Source organism: Bradysia coprophila (assembly GCF_014529535.1).
Source record: "Bradysia coprophila strain Holo2 chromosome IV unlocalized genomic scaffold, BU_Bcop_v1 contig_144, whole genome shotgun sequence".
NCBI classification, from domain to species: domain Eukaryota; kingdom Metazoa; phylum Arthropoda; class Insecta; order Diptera; family Sciaridae; genus Bradysia; species Bradysia coprophila.
Window position 1 is genome coordinate 633,666 of NW_023503373.1, and position 13,623 is coordinate 647,288.

Genomic DNA, 13,623 nt, shown 5'->3' on the forward strand with positions numbered 1-13,623 from the left:
TATGGTTATTTGTTTCATTATATAAAGATTTTTCTGTTTTTAATTTCGAAAACATTCCCAAGCGACATATTTCGATGTTTGGTTTTTAATGATTTTTTGTTTTTGTTTCTTTAAATTTAGTTTTCAATTTTGTTTGTTTTACGTGTAATATATTTAGCATGAACACAAAATCACATTTAACACGAAATTATTGGACTAAATTATTTATAACTAGAACTTGATTCAATTTTTAAATAATCGCCGATGCGCATTAAATATTTTTTCTTTTTTCCTTTAATTTTTATTTAAATTAATTAACAATGAATTTGAATCCAAAATTCATTTCTTAAAATTTTGTTTATATTTTACGTGCGTATTGAAGACAATTTTGTTGAGGGGGGCAATTAGTTTTCATTTTTTAATTGTTTTCTTGTAAATGTTTCATAGATCGAAAACGGCTTGTTATTACAGCTAGTCGAAATTGTTATTGGATAAACGATATACTGTGCGTGTAAAACTATATATATTTTTGAAAACATTTTAAGTAAAAAATAAAATCCGTCGACCGGTTCACAATCGATAGATGGTCAAATTTTAAGTGGACTTTGTCTTTTGGACTTATCATCAAATTCATTTTTTTATTGCTCATACCAATTTCAAAGATGGTACAGTTGGTTCATTCTAAAAAAAACACTTTTGACAGTTTTTTAATAGTTTTAAAGGTCATCGATGTACCCAGTCAATGACGTGTTTCCAGTCAAAATTTGGCGCAAAATTTGAATACGCCATAGCAAATTCAAATTTTCCGCCAAAATACCATTGATTGACTGGTAAACCTTTAATTGACTTGGGAAAACGATGACTTTTAAAACTCTCAAAAAAACTGTCAAAAGTTTTTTTTTGTAGAGATGAGCACACTGTATTGAAATAAAATTTTAATCATCTGATGCAACGAATAATCTAAATTAAGTTCTACAACAACAAAAAAAGTTCTTAGTCCGATTATATGGTGGCGCATAAACTATGCGTTCGTAGATTAGTTACGCGTTTTATGGAAATCTTACACAACGAACGTATTGCGAAATTAAGCGACTTCGGCGAGCTATACAGCGTCTATAATCCTAGTTAATAAATAGTACTGAAGTGTCAACTTTTATTCGTTTTGTAAAATTCTCTAAACATTTTTAAAAAAATGTAATTTTCATACAATTCCAGCCGGAACATGAGGTTTTTGTAATATGACTCCAATTCATGGAATCGATATTTTCTTTAGAAAAAAAAATTATTTATCACAACCTTACTCGAACCGTACAAATCTTTTGCGAATGATCTGATTTTTATAAACCGTTCCAATTTGGAAGACTCTCCGCTTCGAGTCGTAAGACTTCCATCATTTCAAGAGCCGAAAACTACGCCTAAAATTGTGAACAATTGGATTTTACAAACTGTTGGTTATTCATAGAGTTAAGTAGAAAAAATAAAGATCTGGAAGAGTGAGTTCAACTCTCAGATCTCATACGTTTTTGGCTGAATTTAAATTGAGTAACAAAAAACATGTTGCGTGCGCGACAGGCTAAAACTAATTTATTTTTCTTATTGAAATGCTACTTTCTATTGTGCGACATGGAAGCATTGATTTTTTGAGAAACGAAATGAACCACAAGGAATGTTACTCTGATTCGATGTAACTATATTAGGTGTACCGCAGTAACTACAACATCGTCAACTGCTTTTTTTTATTTGAATGATTTTATTGGATAACAATTTTGATGCTATATTCAATGGAAGAAAAATTAATTTTTGTAGACCTGAGACATCAACGCATTTGTTGTAAAAACAAATATTTGAAAACAAAAAAGTGGCAAGGCATAATTTTTCGATATATATACCAAATCAACAACGAAAAGGAATACTTTTAGAATGTGTGTATGTAATGTGTGTGAGTGTGTGTGCATCTGTTGCAAATTGCATTTTGAATAAATTACGTAACGACTTAAAAATTTGTTCACAATCACAACCACGTAGGAAGAAATTTCGTCACCGCAACATTGAACATTTTAAAATAAATCCTGTTCACTGTGTGCGCTGTGTGTTCCTGATTCACTGGCGATTACTGTTTGTAATTATCATCAGCATTCGTTGGCAGGACAAAATGTTTTCCTACAAATGGACTTCATTTAGGTGTCCCGTCGTTCGGCGGCCACCGGTCGAATTCAATACCAGAGTCGGGTGACGCTCCTATGGTCGCACCTAAAAAATCCGTCTGCATACACTGACATTCCACCTCCAAACAGGCGCACGAATATTTGGTCGGCCGCGGACACTTCTCACAGTCCGGTGTCATGTAACTGGAATCGGCCGATAGCGGCGTTCGGTTTGGATTGGTTTTCATTAGTTGACCTTCGAAGGAATGTAATTGTTCCATGAAATGGAAATTTGGGGCCACGTCCGGCTTACGCGATCGAACCAATGCAAACGCATCGTTCAGACATAACGAACGGGCGTGCATGAGGTAGGCTAGTGTAACTGTTACTGATCGTGATACACCTGCCAAACAATGCACCAAAACTGAGGCGCCATTCGAACGAGCTTCATCTAAAATGCAAAAGAAACGGTCAATTAGACGAAAGTTTCATTAGGCTTCTATCGGTCACATCAACTTACCGATAAAACTTATGGCATTCGGAAAATGTACAGACAAGTCTTGTGTCCAGTGATCCGTGATCGGAATTTGTAAATATCGCATGCCACCAGTGGACTCGAATACATTGGGCAAATCCGGCGTTACATTTAGAACGTATTGAATGTTGTACTTCTTTAGTGCGGTTGAGTCTTCACTATGCGTTGCATTACCCAAAAACAGTCCCGGTAATATTTCCACTGGCGCTTCAGTTAGCTGCGGATGTGTTGTACTTTCACAATCAGACGATTCGGCCGAACTTGAGCATGCTGAGTCAGGATGACGAGTAGATATGCGCAGTGATCTGTGTACGAGCATTTTTGTTTAATTGTTGAACATAATCGACATACAGCACGCATAAGTACTATGAGCGCTATGAATTGATCGAATTACCTTAATCCCATTAATTGTTCTGTGGGCGCAGTTCCCCTATGTACTTGTGTAGTATCTGTGTTTGCACTATCATCCTCACACCATTCCGGAAACGCATCCCGGAAACTCGTGAAACCATCTGAAAAATAAAACGCACATACATAATTAAGGAAATTCCATTTTAGAGAGAGGTCTGTTTTTCTATAGCAGTTTTTAACCGTTAACACACCGTCATCGTCGCATTGTACAAATACATACACTACGAGGATGGATGAATACTTTTCAAATAACAAACATTTGAATACAAAACACAGACACTTTTTATTTGATGTGAAGATATCTTATTTCTCTTACTTAATTCAATTGAGTTAAGAAAATAAATCATTTTTTCAACGTTTGGCTATTGTCTGGTTGCCATTAAAAAAATCTTCGTAAAGTTAGCGAAAGATAAGCGGAAGTACCATTCAGTGAATTCAATTTTCAATGCGTATGGTATAATACAATAAGAGTACAGAGATCGTAGTGGGACATTTACAAAAAAAAAAAAAATATTTTTGTTATAGCGATTTTTGGCCTGAAGGTCATTTTATTATCAGACCCATTTGTCCCATTCATAAACAATAATAAAATCGTTAAGCATCGAGATCTTGAATTTGGTTTTACATTTTCTTTCCAATTGAAACTGAGCGTGAACGACAGGAACATAGTACCAAAAAAAAAATTTATTCATCGATATGGACGAATTCATTTTCATAATTTTTATTTTTTTATTTCTTTTCAAATACTCCATCGTCTTCACGGACGACATGCTAAGAAAATTGAATGGAAAGCAATTTTTCTAACTACTGGTTTTACAGACATGAGCAGCGCATACCGTTGTACATACTGTAATTAAAATATTCTTTAAGTTAACGACAAGAGGAACCGCGCACTGTTAGACCTCATCTATTCGTAATGTTATTCATAAAATGGCAATTAAAAAAATATCGCTACACCTTTCAGATAGATTTTATTATGCCTGCGCCTTATGCAATGGTTATCAGTGCAACCGGAAAATTATATGCAAAAGTTGCTAAAGTTCTCTCTTATCTGTTTTCGTAAAGTTTTTATTTTCCATGATTTAAAATCAAAGTTTGTGTTTCAGGAAAATTAATGATTTCTGAGAATTTAAATATTTTAATAAACTTGTATGTCGTATTTGCGCTTGTATTTTATTAGGTCAAAGCCCAATATACATTGGAGGGAGAAAAAGAAACTTCGTTCTACGAATGGGAAATTAATTACAGAGAGGTTTTAGATGTTATGCAGTTTTAACGTAGACAAATGGAAATTAACTAGGTAATGGGAGTCCCTTAGGTGACGTGGAGGAAACGAAAAATCATTAAATAAAAAAATCGCTTGCGATGCAAGAGATGTATCACAATTACGGCTCTATAAAACATTTCATTTGATAAATTAGTAGCTTTGCTGAAAATATGGATCTACACAGAAAATGAAGTGCGAGGGGGAAACCACTCTTTTGTGATTAACATGGTTAATCAGCAACATGATTTTTGTGAAAAAGCACGGTTAATCAGTGATTTACCATGATTAACCACCATATTTCAAGATTAATTGTAGTTTTGCGACGTTTCCCATGATTAAATGCTGGTTAATCACTAATTTGTCCTCATGTTAATCACTGGTTAATCACGTCTACATTGACAATTAAAAAGTCGTTCATCGGCGTTCCTCAACTCCTACTTCAATGGTATTTTCTTTGTATGTCCACACGGCAGAGTAAAATAAACCAGGCAGTAGCCTCTGTCGTGATATCCATATTTTCAGCAAAGTTACTAATCTATCAAATGAATTGTTTTATAGAGCTATATTTATTGATCTATTCGAAACTGTTACTCATCTTGTTACAGATAGCAACAAAAAGTAAAAATTACCGATGACATCCGTTCAATATTGGCTTAAAATGCATGTTAAAACAGCTGAAGTAAAAGATTTTGTATCAAACGAGATGAAACTTCTTCCTTTCGTTTCGTAGTGGGGTCAACAATGGATTTTAACACATATTGTTGAATAGATATTCTAACTAAACAGCATTCATCATTCATCCTCGCATATGGCAAGAAATCAGTGAGCAAAATGTCGATTTTATGGTATAGAATGCCTATAAAACGTTATATCATCCTACGACGAACAATTAAATATTGTCAATTCAAATTATTTTACTTCCAATATTAATTCTTCCATTCAACAATTTTTTTACGACATAATGAATGCATTATTGCCTCATAACCACAAACGAAACCTAAAACAAACCGCATTTCTGATGTAAAGTATTGCGTAGGCGTAATGAAAAATACTGGCAATAGTAATGACACGATAAAGTGACTGCTATGAATATCTACAGATACATTTGATTGTGCTTGCTAAACATTATTCTTAGAATTATTTACACATGCAAAATTGCCTTTAACACGTTGAACAGAGTTAATACTCTTTCAAAAAATAAAAAAAAATATCAAAAGACAACGGCATTGCACTGTACGAATCATAGCCGTACTCATAAATAATCGCTGACTAACCAATATATAAACATGTTTTAAAGTTTTAAATTACAAAGTATGAAACAACCTGACTGACGATATGACTATAATTGTATGAACTGAACAATTTTTATAGCATCATATGTGGCTGCATTTCATTTAATTTACAAAATACTGTACAACGGACAGACCATGAAATGCAATATAATTTGCACTAAAATAAATAATTGCAATAGTAGCACCATCGACAGCACATCTTTTTTTTTAAATATCAGTAAATCGGAAACCTATTTATTACTTCCGGTTCCAGTAATGTCAGTCCATAGACGATTTTGTAAATGCTAATGAGATTTATTTGTAATTCCATTGAAATTGAATCAGAATTTCCTTTGTGCTCGGCCGTGTATAAAAGGTAAATAGTCGCAGAGATACCCGGAAAAATCATTAATGAACAAATAATTCTGTGATTTTCCTTTTTCGAATTTCGACGAATTGATGGAAAACATATGTTCAATTTATGAATTATTTATAGCATTTTTATGAATAAGTGATGAATATCTTAAATCAGATTTAAACAAAAACACAAACATCGCAGCTTTTTACCGCGCGATCGTATAGCATCGTCAATTTTACAATATCTCAAATTGAAACGTCTCATCAAGGTCGTGAACCCGCGCGCTTTCATACATACATACAGAATACAAATAAAGTGTAGAAGTTTGACCGGTACTGGGCGGATCGACGACATGGTTAGGTTGCATTATTTGCGATCTTTATATTTCAGAACATTTTCGTGCAAGCTATTCGATTAAAATGGGAGTTTATGCGGAAAGCGGAAGATTTGTGTTTATCATATCGAGACTCCCAGCTATCAATTTTTGCATTTTTAATGCATCGTCTTAGCTAGCCTCATTTTTCACACGATTATCATGGGAAATTATATTGGGTCTTGATTACCTGATTCATTATACATAGAATACATAAACAAATTCATAAAACGTTCGAGCAACCATTATAAGTAACTAAGTAACATATTACATCCTTAATGGGAGACTGATTGAGGCAAATTTTTGCGGCGCAGCACTTTTTTACAATTTTTATTTTCCATATCTACAGTTTAACGACTACATAAACTGATGAAGCCATAATGTTACTTGACAATGCTTATCATGATGACGATTTGTTTATTGAAACAGATCCAATTTTTGCGGTTGCGGGTGCATATCTTTATGATTATTGCATGCGATTCGACTAACGCTACATATAGCCCCTACTAATATTTGAGTTGACTTTAAAAATGGTTACGCACGAGAGTTGTTTTTTCGCTGGAGATTGATAGACTTAATAGCCAAACAGTATTTTGTATGGCATAAAATCTGTTCAAATTTTAAATCTTTTTTTTTTGCCGAACAATAAAAACATCAGAATGAATACGTTTCATTTCCGGTCTTACTATAATTATGTTGGCTTGTTGTTTAATGTTAGTTTCTTGAGAAAATATTGAATTAAACAATTAATTCTTCGTTTTTTTTATATTGATGTCTGGATTGTTTTTATCATTTCATTATCTGCGTATAATTCATACAGCTCTGAATATTCAGGTAGCTATTTCGTGTTCTACAATACATACGTATGACGCAGATAAAATGTGTTATTGTTGCGGTTGGTGTGTGTTGTGTTTTTCATTTAAATTCATTCATTTAATTTTCATAATACGAATGTGCAGTGTAAACAGAAAAACTGTACTTTGAAACACATATAGGTACGTAAAACACGAATTGACGTTCGGCGATAAGTTAATTGAGATATCTAACACTAATGCACACCACACCACATTACGTACATTGAACTTAGAAACAATACCAGTTGTTGAATGTGACGATCGAAATGGGAAAAGGTTTCTTCAAATTTTATTGCTCTTATGCATTCAGCGTATGATGCGAGCGACGGAAAATAATAGTCGACAAGCTCATAGGTACGAACTGATTTTTTGTGAAGACTTGAATATTCAACCTTTCGGTGTGAAGAGGTAAATACGTGAGTACAGAGTTAGTCACTCTCTTGGTGCAGACTTGAGTAAATAATTAGCTTTACATTTGGAATGTGATTGCACCCCTAGCCATATAAAATTACACAGTGAACATGCTGGACGGCTCATTTCATGCCACGAGCCAGATAATATTGATGCACACTTTCCCATGGAAATACCATTGGAAATGCGAAAGAAATAACGCTCTGCCACAAAACGCTCCCCATTTATTCACCATTTTATCTGTAAAGTTTATATTTAGAATTTGCACAAATAGCAATTTTTTTGTCATTTGCTTATTGTTAACTTCTTTCAATTAAAATGATTAAATGACTGGATGCATATAATAGCCCGATGACGTCAACCAATTTATATCTCCATTTATGTGTTTTTCGCTGGCTATAATTTATTACGTCGTGCAAGAGTGGACTGAACACGTTTTTCCATTGTGGTTATATGTGCACACACACCGAACACATAACATGGTAAAGTAAATCAAAGAATAGGATGTCAATTTTGAGACAGTGTCGTCAAATTCCGATATTGGCTAGTGGTAACATACCCTATACAAAATATACGTAAATTTACGATAAGCTGTTTGCGTAAATGATTCCGTATGTCGGTCATTTTAAATGACTGGTGATGAGTCACACGAATTCATTATCAATGTTAATCGATGCTGTGTTCAACCGAATACGGTTTAACAGCGAAAATCGGCGTCACTGTTTTAAAATAAAAATCATTCGGTTGGTTACATCATCTGCATGAGGTGAGATGTCGCAGAGTATTGTCGTCATACATTTTTTTTCTGTCATCGTAAAAAAATGTTTATTCATTTTCAATAACAGAAAATATATTTTTTTTTTCATAAATCATAAATTTAACCGGTTGATAGAACCATAAATTACCAATGGAATGTTTTAAAAATTCATACTACCGGCTTTTCGTTTCGGAATAAATTTAGAATTGCACATGAGGTTTCGTGTAATACGATCGCTGAAACGTATAGAAAAACTGAATAAGGTTTTTTCTGGGAACTTTACAACTTTTTGCGGTGAGAAACTTTTACTTTTACTTCAAATTTGTAACAGATTCTACATATTATCCAATCCGAAGTGATTTAACCTCGGCTGAATTTCCACGTCAGTTTTAATAAGTCTCTGGAAATAGTTGAATCTCTACCACATTTCTTCTGATATTGTTTCAAGTGAAACGTGAAGTCAACAACCTACATTTTCATAAAATCAACCATAAGAACGGTGTTATTCTTTCATCAGAAAAAAGTTGCCTCAAAAACCATTCTCAGTTAGAAATGCGAGAAGTTGGTTTTTACTAACGTACATTTTTGAACTTACGTGACGTAAGAGCGGTTAAAAAAAAACTCGGAGGGATCCTAGTCATTAGCTTATATCGACAGAAAACTATGGCTAGCTAAACGCTATTTCGTAATACGAATAAAACTAAAATTTCAGCTTGATAAGACCTTTGAGCAGTTCCACGGCTTGTGACTCAGAGCTTGGACGAAATACGTCAGCAACGGAATGAAACATAAGTGGATCCCACCCACACACAGTCACAGACCACCCATTAGAAAACTCAATGAAAAACTCACTTTCCAGCTTACATGTAATCATGTTGGCAGAAAATAAAAGATTTTCTCTTGAAAAAAAAAACACTCAAAATTGATTGAGTTCAAATTGCTTACGATTATCGTATATAATTGCTGCAAAATCTCAATCAAACGTACACATCCCACATACTCATGTACCGTGCTGAAACATGGAAAACCAGTACCAGAAGTAACGCAAAACACATTATATTATATTCACAGGAATTTCCATTTTACACTTTGCATAGATAATACCTCAAGTGGAGTACGGCTAGCGTGTCTGTGTAACTATAAAACGTATACTAAAATAAAACAATCATACATGCAATATTCATATCGATATCACACAACTAAAAAATAAAGTCACAACGCGATTGTTGTAATGTGAATATCGAAAACCATACCATCAGCCGTGAGTTAGTGTGCTTGATTCACAATTTTGAAAGTAAATTCGTATGAATGGCAAGCCATCTTGATGCGGTAAATAACGTTCATTCATAAAATTGATATTATTTGCATTTAAATTAGTCAAACATCGTTCATTAATGTAAAATACTTTCGCTTGTCTTGTTTTTTCTGCTTCTCTTGTTGAGTGCAATTTTGAATTATTACATCTTTTTGCTTTCATTTAATGAAAGAAAAAAATTTCTTTGAAGTTGTACAGAGAGTAGGTAGGAGGTATATAAGTATCACATGCCTCTTTTTTCACAGTATAAAGTTATATGCTCGATTAATTGATACCGTGTTGGTTTGGGAGCTAACTCAAAGTTTGAGTCAAATATTAAAATTAAGCCGACTAATAACGGAAAGAGCTGATAATATTGTCCAATATCAAGTGAAATAATCGGATTTGAGTCAGAATTTCCCAGTTACTTCTGGTAACTACAAAAAAGATATGATTCTGTCTGAAGTAAAAAAAAACCATCCCGTCATGCATTGTCATTCTCAGTAATCAGAGGTAAAGTACCTGAACTGATACGGAAAAATATATCACGAATCTTCGAACTCTGTAGTTTGACTGGACACAATAAAAACCCAAGTATGTAGTTCATGTGTTCTGTAATTCAAAGTTGAAACAATTGACAAATTCGTAATCTTATCCGGTGTTTGTTGTTCTTCGCTTTATTATCACCGGCGATAAACACGGCTACAATTTTTTTTTCATTCAATATTAGTTGACGGCACGGGTATAGATTGGAGAACAATAACTGATAACGCCATATTTTTATAACAACCAGAGTAGAGTACATTCGTATTCCTCAAAATATCATTCACATTGCTCGTAATCAGTAACTCTCGGCATGGAATTTTTAAGATATCAACGGAAATAGGTATATATTTACACCTGATACACTGTATCAGTGACCATAGATAACATATCAATTTACCTCCAGAGCTCATCGGTTCAGACTCATTTAAATTTCGAAAGTCATGGCCGGACTATGTGACGAATAAAATAAAGTAACACGTGAAGTTAATGTGAATGAGACATTTCCATTAGCTGCAGCAACTAGAGGTTCTTTGGGAGTTTCTCTAGAGAGAACTATTACTATCTATAAATTGTCTAAATTCACAACATTTCTTAGTGCTTTTGTGCATGTACAATACGAGAGTCTATCTGTATTTCTTACATCCAGACATACAGTGAAATATTGAAGGATTGTACATTTTACCTAACGTGCTATAATATTAATGTAATTGTTGTTGTTACCAACACAACTCATTCATTGATTCGTTCATTCATTTTTATATAAAAATAAATAAATGAACCTAAAGAGGAAACAGATCGAAAACGTGAATTTTTTCATTCAATGTTAAACTCTTCTTCAAAAAAAAGACGAGAAAAAAAAACATAAACTAACCACAAAGAATTAACGTTTTAGGTAAAGCAAACATTTTCTACCGCCAATATCGTATCCGAACCACCCACACAAAACCGAAAATTGAATTTCAAAATAAACTAGAAAAAAAAAACACCCAACAAGAAGAACAATCTGCTTTTTGATCAATGAAAGTAAATAATTTCGGTTGCGAGCATGAATGAAAGCACTCAGGCATTCATTTTGTCGATTATTAGACAGAGATAAAACTTATGTTTTGATGGTGTACCCGAATATAATGTTATATACCATCAAAGCGTTTTGTTATTCATTGTGCATATACTACGAAGCATATCTATATAGGCACGGTGAAAAAAAGAAGAAGAAAAATATATACGTTTCAGCCTTCAGGGTTACATTTTAATGATATGAAGATTCCCTTGTATTTTTGTGCACAATACAGCTAGCATGAATCCCCTAATTCTTGTGCTGGTGTATATTTTATACATATACTTCATACGTGAACACAACCATACACAATTAAACTGATAAAATGTGGGCTAAATTCTGATTTGGATACACACATTTTCCCAGCAAGCTTTCCCGACTGCTCGCGAGTACCACTGTCTGGGACTCATTTTATTTTTTATCGACCTTAAGGAAACGGCAAGTGTATCAGACCAATATCTCTAAATCTGTTAATTGATTTATGTAAAGAAAATTGCAAAATCTATCACTTCAACCATTCATTTCGCTAAATGTAGAAGAACATATGGCAGGGATTATTGCTTATTCTTGTCGTCATTGTCGATAGCAGATGACCAGCCATTTTTACTGCTCAAATTGCTCAATGAAATAGTATTTAGAACAACCAAACAACCTTCACTTTCTTTTAGCTATATAGAAAAACATACACCACCGTCTGAAAAGAAAAGGTATTGCGATGGTGTGCTTTCCCAGAAGAAAGCAAGGAAGAAGGGCAGAGGGTGTAAATTTGGCAACATGAATCATCTGATACTAGCATGGCTTTTTCCTTCAAATTGGAAAGCGCTTGCGCTTTTCTATGAAAACTTTTTTTTTTCATTATGCATAGACTACCTTATGTACATAGTATTGATATGGAGTACAGCTATGTAAAACATAAATATACCTAGTATACAATTCCGAAAGCAAGCAAAAAAAAAACGTTGTGTACTGGTGTGTGGGAGTTTAGGTGAAGGCTTGGGTTTTTAGTTGAATATTTTAATATGTGCCTCGCGTTTTTTTTCAATGAATGATATTTTATCAGTGTTACTATGTTGTCACATTTATTAATTGCATATATGGAGAGTTATGTTTATAAATTATTTCTGATATGTGTCGTATATACACACGTCGAAGCAATGGTTTTATGGTTTTCCATTATGGCTTTTACTAAGGTAGGTGGAAAGCTACATCTAGTGCTATGCGAACACATAAATGGTTTAAATATCAATTTTAAAATTAAATTGAATAAACGCCTACGCTGTCAAAACGAAACGTATATATGCATACACACCGAAAGGTAGATAGATATTATATCCAATAAATGAAAAACATTGTTTAGAAATTTTGTGGCTTAGTGATAAAATATTCTTTGAACGAAATAATTATGAAGGAATGTTGTTTATTGTTTATGTTAACAGTTAAACATCACTCATAGATTGATTTTCGTTTGTTCTTTTTTTGTGTTTTTTTTTTTTTTTAAGTAGGAAGGCCGTTGTACAATTTAGAGGTATATTAGAGGTGTAAGTCATTATCTTTCAGTTCAAAATTTCAACGAAATAAATTATCGTTTTATTGTTTCAAATGGAAATTGGAAATATTTGATTTTTTTTTGTTTGTCCGTAGGTTTGCGAGAAACCACAGGAAATAAGATCATCGTAATATTGATGACTCTTTATAACAAATTGACCAATAACATTTTGGTCTATCCGATTACATTCAAAAATAAGAATTTGTTGAATGATTCATTATACAAATTAAAATTGGCACAAAGTGTTCCAACAGCTGAGTTGTGTTTCGTGTGAATTAGTCGAAAGAAAAAAAAAAACAAATTTTAAAAAGTTTGTTGTGAAATACCCACGAGTTGCCATATGTTAAAATTGAAGAGCTCTTCAGAATTTTTTTTTTCCTTCAATAAGTCCGGATACAGAAAAATAAACAAAACGAAATAATCAACGCTGTCGTTGCTGTGTGAACAATAAAATAAATTGTTACTCGAAAAATTTGTATCGCAAATTATTATTTTTTTTTTCATTGATAACAACGGATATACGTATATATAAATGACAAGTCATGTCAACCGAACCAGATACCTATCAATTACGATTCAATAAACAACTGTTAAGCGCTAATTATTTTCACTCTAATTAAATAATGATTACGCTGTAAACACACTTAAATTAGCGTAACACAAATGAACATTATATTTTATTCAGGAAATGTGTTATGCATTATAAGAAGAAAATATTGCGTTGAAACGGAGCAAACATTCTAAAATTTCAATTCAGACCATACAGCAAAAGATATCACTAATTAGAATAGGAAACGACACAGTTTTCTTTTTTCTCGCG

The 13,623-nt window shown here is 33.1% G+C and overlaps 1 protein-coding gene across 1 annotated transcript in view; it reads right to left on the reverse strand.

The window, feature by feature from the left end:
• The window catches only part of LOC119071239 (dual specificity protein phosphatase Mpk3), a 20,670-nt gene continuing 7,047 nt past the window's right edge, over positions 1–13,623 (reverse strand). Inside the window, exons 2-4 of the mRNA XM_037176074.1 lie at positions 3,053–3,170; positions 2,644–2,963; positions 1–2,574 (exon numbers count right to left, since the gene is read on the reverse strand). Of these exons, the coding sequence (XP_037031969.1) occupies positions 2,153–2,574; positions 2,644–2,963; positions 3,053–3,170 (860 nt within the window). The 3' untranslated portion in view covers positions 1–2,152. The remainder of the gene's footprint in view (positions 2,575–2,643; positions 2,964–3,052; positions 3,171–13,623) is intronic.